Below are 9278 nucleotides of genomic sequence, written 5' to 3'. Positions count from 1 at the left end.
CACTGGAGAACCCACTGCATTTCAAAAATATTTCCTTGACCTCCTGGCAGCTTTGGGTAATTTGGGTAAGTGCTTCTGGCTGGAGGCACAGCTCAGGCTTTGTGGGGAAGATGAATTTAATGGTGAAACAACAGTTGTGGCAATAGATGCTGTTTCTGGCTCCTCTGAATCTTCCAGTATCTGCATTATGATTTTGGAATCAAAGATGATTCATTTCGAATCTGGAACTCAGCTAAATGAGCAGGACTCTGAAACAGCATAAATGACATTTCTCCCTGCCAGGAGCTCAAAGCAGGGAGGCTGAGCTTCTCCATAGGTATTTGCCTGTGCTTCATCTTACGAAAGACCCAGGAACTCTCTCAGGAGTTCAGCCTTGCTGTCACAGGTGCTGGCTGAGGGAAGCCAGCTCTGGCTGCTGCTGAGGTTGTGGAGAAATCTATCTGCGTTTGTGCTAACAGTACTAATAAAAGCCCAGAGGTTAGGAGATGTTTCTGTGAATGTTATCTGCACTCTCTCTATCTGTGAACCAGTGCCGAAGGGCAGGTGATTCCCAGACATTAGCTGTACACAGCTTACTTACCCTTAGGTTTCTTTTTGGCTAAAACTCAGTTTCATTCATCTCTATGCATCTTTGCATAGTGACATGCACTGCTGTAGTGCTCTCTCAGAGAGGCAGCCCATGGGCCTCTTCCCTCCTAGCATTTGCCAAATTTTCCAAATAATGACATTGTGATTGTGTGATTATCTGTCTCCCCCACTAGATGGGAAGCTTCCTGTAGGCAAGAATTAGCTCATTCCCAAACATAGCATAGTGTTGGAAGGCACAGTGGTGGTGAATAAATACATAGGTGGATGATGAATTAACTGATTTATGTAGCAAAGGAATGCTGGCTGCACACTTTCTTGTTGGATGGCAGGGAACAAGAAGAAAGGTTGGGTTCACCCAAGTGCTGACCAAGCTTTGAGAACTTCCTTTCCATAGCAGATAAAAGGAGTCTGCAATCGTGGAGGTCTAGAGTACACTTTTCATCTCCCTTCACCCTGAGTTTTGTCTTTGGCAGAATCCCTGGGGATTTTTGAATCTGCAGCTTTTCTCTGCACTGGGGTTCCTGCAGTGTGAACACCATCCAGTGGCCTACACCATCCAGGTCTTGAGTGTGGGCCCCTGGCAGCCCTCTTGAAATGGAATTCTCTCCACCCTGCATCCTGTTCCCCATGGCTTGCTGAAGTCCTTGCCCTGGGACCCATGGAGAGCTGAGGATGGGTGTGTGTGTGTGTGACCAAGGAGAAAGCTGCTCCCACTGCCGTGACCCTGCTTTCTCTGAGAATCAGAGGACTTGCAGGGAACCCAGAATTTCCCAGGGCCAAGTTTTCCGTTGGCCATGCAGTGACCCAGGCTTTCCCACAATCATCTCCTGGGAGTCAGCCCACTCTCCTGGCACCAGGGGTGTTTGTTCACCCTTGACTTTGTAAAGATCCCTGTCCTCTCCTTTCCCTATCTCTCCACCCCCAAGCCACTGTGAAATCCTAGTGTACTTTAAGGCTCTCCCAGTATTGACACCACTATCAGCCAAGTCACTTTCCATGACCCAGGGCTGTATTAGGAAAGGGCCACAATACCAAGAGACAGACACTGTGGGTTCTTGTCCTGGCCCTCCCATTTGCTACTTGCTGGACCACATGCACTCACATTGCTTCTTTAGGTCTCTGTTTCCTCATCTGTACAATGGGTTTATGCACCTTCCTGCCAGCCCACAGAGCTGTGGTGAAGGTCACATGAGGAGGTGCATGAGAAGTTGCTTGTCTAGTAGTAGGGGACCCACCACGGTGAGGTAAGTTAATGTGTTAATATAACAATGAAGGCCAGGCCTAAGGAAAGGGGAAGCAAGACACATTTGTCGTGGCATTTCTTACTCCCTTACTCCCTCACTTTTGGTCATTTGTGTAGCATTCCCTATAAAGGCCATCTAATCTCCCCACCCCCAGAAGAAAAGTTGGGCACATAAGTTGCTTGACCACATTCATGCACATTCATTCAATGTACTACTTCCTAGGGTATTTTAAGTTTAAAATAGATGAAAGCAGGAAGCCCCCCAAAAAGAGTGTATAATACAGAAAAACAGGGACCATGAGACTTCTGTGAGTGGGAATATGTGAGGGCAGGGGCAGGGAGCATGCCCGTGCATTGCCTAGGCCACTCCATGGGTCAGCTTGACTCCCTCGTCAGGGGCATCAGTGCTCTTGGGGGCCGCACTCTTGAGTCTCAGCCCCCACGCCAAGGCCCCATTTTCATGCTGCCTGAGTAGGGCTGCTGAGACGTTTGGTGGAACTCGGAACTACCAGTGAGTGGGTCGTGCAGGGATTCTGCCTGTGTCCTCCACATGCCTTACCAGGGGAGGAAGAGGCACAAACAAAGAGTTAACAGCACAGAGGCCTTTACTGGAATGCTGTCAGGCCTCTCCAGGCCTCCAAGACTGCCCCAAGTGAAGAAGTGACTTCCCTACAGTGTGGCAGAGACAGTGGTATCTCAGCCCCTCTCCGTCCCTGTGTGTCGCTAGCTGGCACAGCCCAACCCTCTTCTCCCCATTTTGACTCTTTTAAAGAGAGCCAAAGCGTCTCTACTTCCAAACACCCGCACAGGCTGGAGTCACTGGGAGCTGCCTGGGACCGAGCTCTGTGGCCCAGAGATGGGAATATGACCTTGGAGCATCACAAAACCTGGAAAAAAATGCAGCCAGCCTTCCTCAAAGAAGTTGGATTTCCAAACCTTGTCTCAGGACTTTATTGGATCTTTCAAAACATGGAGACCAATGAGTGTGTTTTTTCTCCAGCACATGAGTTCACCCTGGACTTGAATCCCAACCCAGGGGAGTCTGGACCACAGGGCCCTGCACCTGCATGCTGGCTACGCCCTGCCTCGGGAGAAGGCCAGCGAGCGCCGCCCTCTGTTGGCGTTGTGGAGCTCTTCGAGCATCTGCTCCCTGGCAATGTGGCCATTGCTCTCCACCCAGAAGGCCCTCTCCTCTTCCCAGAGGGCATTCTCTTCCTCCCAGAGGGACGTTTTATCCTCCCACAGGGCTTTCTCCTCCTCAAGGAGGGCTCTTTCCTCTACCCACAGGGCCTTTTCTTCCTCCCACAGGGCCTTGTCCTCCTGAAGAAGGTTCCGGTCTTTTTCCCATAAGGCATTGTCCTCTTTCCAGAAGGCCTTATCGTCCTTCCAGAAAATGCGGTACTTTTTCCAAAAAGTTTTCTCTTCCTCCCTGAAAGACTTTTCCATTTCCCAGAAGGATTTTTCCTCTTTCCAGAAGCTTTTCTCTTCTTCCCAGAAAGGTCTCTCCTCTTCCCAAAAACCCAGGATCTGGCCCCGGAAAGCACGGATTTTGCCTCGGAAAGTCCACATTTCTTCCCTGAAGTCCTCTATTTTCTCACGAAAAATTTTCATCTCTTCACGAAAAGCCTTTTCCTCCTGCAGCTTGTGCATTAGTTTCTTCTGGCGAATACTGGGAGAGGATGTCACCAGGGACCGGAAGCAGGCAAGCCCCATCCATCTGCTCACCTTGAAGGAAAACATCTTCCTTAACAGTCGGAATGGTGGGGTGGCCATGATGACAGGACCCTTGGCCAGGTCCAGATCGGCTGGTCAGACCCTGTAGGGGGAGCAGAGAATAAAGGTCTGTGAGTATCACATGCCAAGGGACGGCCCTTGGTTCTGTAGTACTGGATTTGAGAAAATGTAATCACCGTTCTTTGTCCCCATGGTGGTGTTTGTGAGGGAAAAGCTTTGGTTGAGAAACATGTGGGGTGGTCATGGCTTTGAGCTAGAGAGGCAGTCAGTACATTCAAGCTCAAGGCTGCTAAAAACATAGACGCTCAGCCAAGAAGGACAGTGGCTCTCAACTAGGGTATCAGAACACACAGGTGTGACATGACGAGGCCAAGAAGAATTTATGTTTGTTCAGTCAACCTGAATGAATTTAGGTTTTGGTGTACTCACTTGGGAATTGTTCCTGTCTGCCTATGGTCATGCTCACGTGTGAATGTCCTCTGTTACGAGCCTGGGACACAGAAGATAGGCCCACTGACCTCAGAGGGGAGGAGGACAGTGTATATTAGGAGAGGAGTTTATTTTGGGAAAAGTGGTTTAAAACAAAAAGGTGAGAGACAATGGTGAATGTTGCCAGGATCATGGAACAAGAAGACCCTCACGCAATATTGAGTAATATGGAACAATAAGAAAGACACCAGATGACCCGGCAACTCCAGTCCCAGATATAAACCCTGAGGAAACTTAGGAACTGTGCCTAGGATACATGTACAAGTGTGTTCGAGGAGCTTTGCTCATAAGAGCTCAACTCTGGAAACAATCCAGTGACCATCCCAATAGAGTGGAATAAAAAATGGCGCTATATCCACATGGCAGACAGCATGGCTGCCTACAACAGCATGAGTGAATCTTATAAACACTCTGCTGAAAGAGAGAAGCAGGATCAGGGAATTTCAAAGAATGAAGTTCCAAACAAGCAGGACTAAATGCCATGGTCTAGGGGAACATACTTCAGTGTTAACACAGAAAGAAAAGCAAGGAAGTGAGTCCCAAAGTCAGAGTAATAGTTGCTGGTGTGGGAGGATTTGGGGTGTGGGATGAGGAGGTGAGACTAAGGATTGTGATTAAGTGAGTACTTGAGAGGGGCTTCTGCAGTGCTAGCAGCATTCTGTTTCTTTGCTTGGTGGCGGTTTCATGTGTGTTGTTATAAAGGCGTGTTAAGCGGTACATGGATATTTTATGTACCCCAGTCAATACAGTATATTTCACAATAAAATAAAAGCTGGGGAGAAGAAAGAAGGAAAAGAAAAAAAGAAAAGAAAAAGAAAGACAGAGAGGGAGGGAGAGAAGGAGAAAGATCAAGATCTTCAAACATTGCCATATATCTGAGGAATCAGATAGCAGAACTATCTGTAACAATCCCTGTAACTACAAACATGAATCAAGGGATGAGAAAAAGCACTGGACGTAGGAAGGTGGTTAGGGGGCAGTAAAGAGCTGTGTTGTCAGATAAGTGGTGCATGCACATGCTGAGAGCGTTGTTTTCCATTTTGTGCTTTCTCGAGGAAGTTGCCAGGGTCTGGCCCTCACTCAGTGGACCTCACTGATCCATCATCCATGAGACCTTTTGGGGAAATTTTCAGGGCTTTCTCTGTGTTTTTCCATTTCTGGTTTAGGATCAGGGAGTGGAGGAGGAGAAAAGACACAACTGGGGGTGTGTGTGTGTGTGCACGTGCACAACCGTATGAAGAGACAGTGGCTAGACTGTGGACAGCTGGTGCCATCACCATCCGTCAAGTCACACAAACCAGAACCAGGGGCACATCCTTGACCTTTCCCTCTCCCTCACCAGACTTCTCTCCTCAACCATCAAGCCCGCCTAGCTGAGATCCTTAACATTTCTTGAAACCATGCCCCTGTTCCATCTCCCCAACCACAGCCGGGTCAGGCCAGGATGCCTGAAACAGCCTCGCTGCTTTCTGTATTAATCTTACCCTCTTATCTGCCCCTGCACTGTAGCCCTACAGGTGTTTTCTAAAACACTTTCTCGTCCTATCACATCAGTTCACACACCTTCAAAGACCTTGTAGCCCAACGATCAAAGCTGAATGCCCTAGGAAGGCCCTGTGCAGCCCAACTCCAGCTTGCTTCTCCCTGTCCTTCCTACCCAGCCTGCACCCAACTCCAAATCTAAGGCCCAGTATGAATGAGCTCTATTCAGCTCTTGGCACCCTGCCTCCAGTTTCCTGCCTGGATGCTGAAGCACATGCCGCATCCTCTACTGAGAGCCCCTTTTCCTCCTATGGTGGGCTTGAATTCCTGTTCATCCCTTCCCCTCTGAAAGCCACTCGGACCCTCCTGACAAAGTTCCTCGCCACCTCCGCGATGCTATCTGTCTGTTACTCCACTGTTACTTGTCGACTTGATTGAAATTAGGTGTAGACATGTCTTCCTGACATCTCTGTAACCCAGGAGCTATTATAATATAAAGCCATCTATATAGGAGGGAACTGGTGAAAATGTTGGTTGAATTGAACTGAATTTAACTGCATTTTGGAAATTTGATTTTCTATGTTGTATGGCTCTTTGCCTGGAATCTGTCCAATATGCGAGGTCCTCCCTCACTTCCATGTCTTGCTGGCCCCCTCTCCCTGGATAGCCTTGCCCAAGCTCACTTCAGTTCACCTAGCGAATCCTTCAGCACTCAGATACCTCCTCCAGGCAGTCTCTCCTAAGCTCAGACTGAGCATGTGCACTTTCTGTCCCACTAGAAACACCTCATCTTCCATCTCTATGTCTGGCATCCCGCGAAACGTCCTGCCACAGGATAGGTGTTCAGAAAATAGCAGCTGGATGAATGGGCATCTACTGGGTTAGGATGTTGGAAAAAATTCACCTCCAAGTTTTTCTCAAGTGAACACTGACCTTTCTTTAAGAAAGAAAGAAAACAAGAACCATATCAAATATGTAGATGTGTGTTAAGATATAAAGTACAACATAAAACTGTAGATGTGTATCTGTATAGCTCTAAAAATGCGCATTAAAGAAACATGCCTGGTTTTCAGTTATACTGTAAGACTAGGAACTTCTTTTTAAGGAAAATATTATATATTACCTTATGCTTAGAACAAATACTATACAATCTAAAGCCAACAGTTACTTACTGCTTAGCTGCTTGCCAACGGGGTAGGTCCTGTAGCCCTCAGAGGGTACATGCGGCCATTGTCATGTGAGATCCCCGATGACGCTGCTTGCAGGCCTGCCCCAACAATGCTGGCTGTGACCTATCTGTGCCCTTTCAGACCTGACTCACAGGATGGCGACTCTAAGAAGGAGTCCCCTATAAAAGACTTTAAGGAAAGGAGGGGGCACTTGAAAGGTCTGAAAGAGTTCCTTTTCTGTCTTTGACTTCCCTGATAGGGCAGTGCTGTTGATGACTCACAAGTGATTGTTACCTCAGATTCTGTCGGCATTGGTTCCAGGAGCATGGTTCTAGGAAGTCATGGTCTGGGGAGGGCTGTGTGTGGGTTGAATCACTTCTCTTGCTGCTTTCCAGATTCTTTGTCTTTGGCTTTTGGTAGTTTGACTAGGATGTGTCTTGGTCTTGAGGTTTATTCTACTTGGAGATTGTTGAGCTTCTTGGATATGCAGATTTGATACAGTTTTTCATCAAATTTCAGAAGTTTTTGGCCACTATTTCTTCAAATATTCTTTCTTCTATTTTCTCTGTCTCCTCTCCTTCTAGGGCTCATATTATGTGAAGACTGGTAGCGTGAGGGTGTCCCCCAGGTCTCTAAAGTTATATTCATTTTTCTTCATTCTTTTTTATTTCTGTTGCTTAGATTAGATAATCTCAATTAACCTGTTTACAAGCTTGTGGATTTTTTCTTCTGTCAGTTCAAATATGCTGTTGAACTCCTCTTTAATTTTTCATTTTCAACTCCAGAATTTTTGTCACGTAGTAAAATTTTTAAATAGTCAAATAAATTAACATATCCATATCTCATATAGTTACCCTTTTTTGTGCACTGTAGCAAGAGCACCCAAAATCTACTCTCTTAGCAAAAATCCTGAATACAATGTTATTAACTATAGTCCTCATGTTGTAGCTTAGATCTCTAAATTATTTATCCTATATATCTGCAACTTTGTACCCTTTGATCTCCTTCTTCCTGTTTCCTCCCCACACCGAGCAACCACCATTTTATTCTTTGTCTATGTATTTGACTTTTTTCTTTATTTTTCTTCTTCTTTTTTTTTTTTTTTGAGACGGAGTCTCGCTCTGTTGCCCAGGCTGGAGTGCAGTGGCGCAATCTCGGCTCACTGCAAGCTCTGCCTCCTGGGTTCACGCCCTTCTCCTGCCTCAGCCTCCTGAGTAGCTGGGACTACAGGCGCCCGCCACCACGCCTGGCATTTTTTTGTATTTTTAGTAGAGACGGGGTTTCACCGTGTTATCCAGGATGGTCTCGATCTGCTGACCTCGTGATCCGCCCGCCTCAGCTTCCCAAAGTGCTGGGATTACAGGCGTGAGCCATGGCACCCGGCCTCTTTTTTTTTTTTTTTTTTTTTAAGATTTTACATATAAGCGAAATTGTGCAGCATTTTTCTTTCTGTGTCTGGCTTATTTCACTTAGCATAATGTTCTCCAGGTTCATCTAGCTTGTGACAAATGATAGGATTCTTTTTTTATGACTGAGTAATATTCTACTTTATATACATGCTACAATTTCTTTATCCATTCATCCATCAGTGGACCCCTAGTCCATCCAGAATTTCTCCAGAAATTTTCACTGTGTCTCCAGAATTTCTGTTTGGTTATATAAAGAAAAGGATATATGTACTTTTATATACACACACACACACACACACTCTTTTCTATAATATATACTTTTCTATATATCTATATAAAAGTATATGTATATAAAGTGTGTGTATATATACACACACACAACATATATATATATATACACACACAAACACACACACACACTTTTCTGTCTCTTTTTGGTAAGGCATAGTTTTTAAATCTTTCCTTTAATGCTTGTTTTTTTTTTTGAGACATCGTCTCTGTCAGGCTGGAGTGCAATGGCATGATCTTGGCTAACTGCAGCCTCAACCTCCTGGACTCGAGGGGTCTTCCCACTTCAGCCTCTCAAGTAGCTGGGACTACAGGCGTGTGTCACCAGACCTAGCTAATTTTTTGTATTTTCTGTAGAGATGGGGTTTCTCCATGTTGCCCAGGCTTGTCTCAAACTTCTAGGCTCAAGTGATCTACCCACTTCGGCCTCCTGAAGTGCTGGGATTATAGGTGTGAGCCACCACACCTGGCCTTGTTTTTCTTTAACTCTTTAGGAATGGTTTCTTTTAGTTCTTTAACTACATTTGTAATAGCTGACTAAAAATCTTGGTTTAATCACCCAGTGTCTGCAATTCCTTAGAGACAGTTTATAACCAAAAAGACAATTACTCAGAGAATAACAGTTTCAGGCCAGGCATGGTGGCTCATGCTTGTAATCCTAGCAATTTGGGAGGCCGAGGAGGGAGGATGGCTTGAGCGTAGGAGTTTGAGACCAGCCTGACAACATAACAAGACCCTGTCTCTACAAAACCAAAATAAATTAGTCAGTTGTGGTGGTGCATGCCTGTAGTCCCTGCTACTTGGAAGGCTGAGGAAGGAAGGATCATTTGAGTGCAGGAGGCTGAGGCTGAGTGAGCTTTGATTGTGCCACTGTAC

The 9278-nt window shown here is 46.1% G+C and overlaps 1 protein-coding gene across 2 annotated transcripts; it reads right to left on the bottom strand.

The window, feature by feature from the left end:
* Positions 1 to 2750: 2750 nt before the first annotated feature.
* On the bottom strand, positions 2751 to 6988 carry CCDC70 (coiled-coil domain containing 70). Of its 2 annotated transcripts, XM_025364592.1 has the most exons (3): positions 6709 to 6988; positions 3995 to 4083; positions 2751 to 3647 (listed from the first exon to the last, which is right to left on the bottom strand). In XM_025364592.1, the coding sequence occupies exon 3, from the start codon at positions 3602 to 3604 to the stop codon at positions 2906 to 2908; it is 699 nt and encodes a 232-aa protein (XP_025220377.1). In that variant the 5' UTR covers positions 3605 to 3647; positions 3995 to 4083; positions 6709 to 6988; the 3' UTR covers positions 2751 to 2905. The 2 variants fall into 2 exon arrangements, with proteins under 2 accessions (XP_025220377.1, XP_025220376.1); XM_025364591.1 differs by lacking the exon at positions 3995 to 4083.
* Positions 6989 to 9278: the final 2290 nt, after the last annotated feature.

Source organism: Theropithecus gelada, chromosome 17, assembly GCF_003255815.1.
Source record: "Theropithecus gelada isolate Dixy chromosome 17, Tgel_1.0, whole genome shotgun sequence".
In the NCBI taxonomy this organism is placed as follows: Eukaryota; Metazoa; Chordata; class Mammalia; order Primates; family Cercopithecidae; genus Theropithecus; species Theropithecus gelada.
Note: the sequence above shows the minus strand (reverse complement) of the source record. Positions and strands in the feature narration are given on the sequence as shown.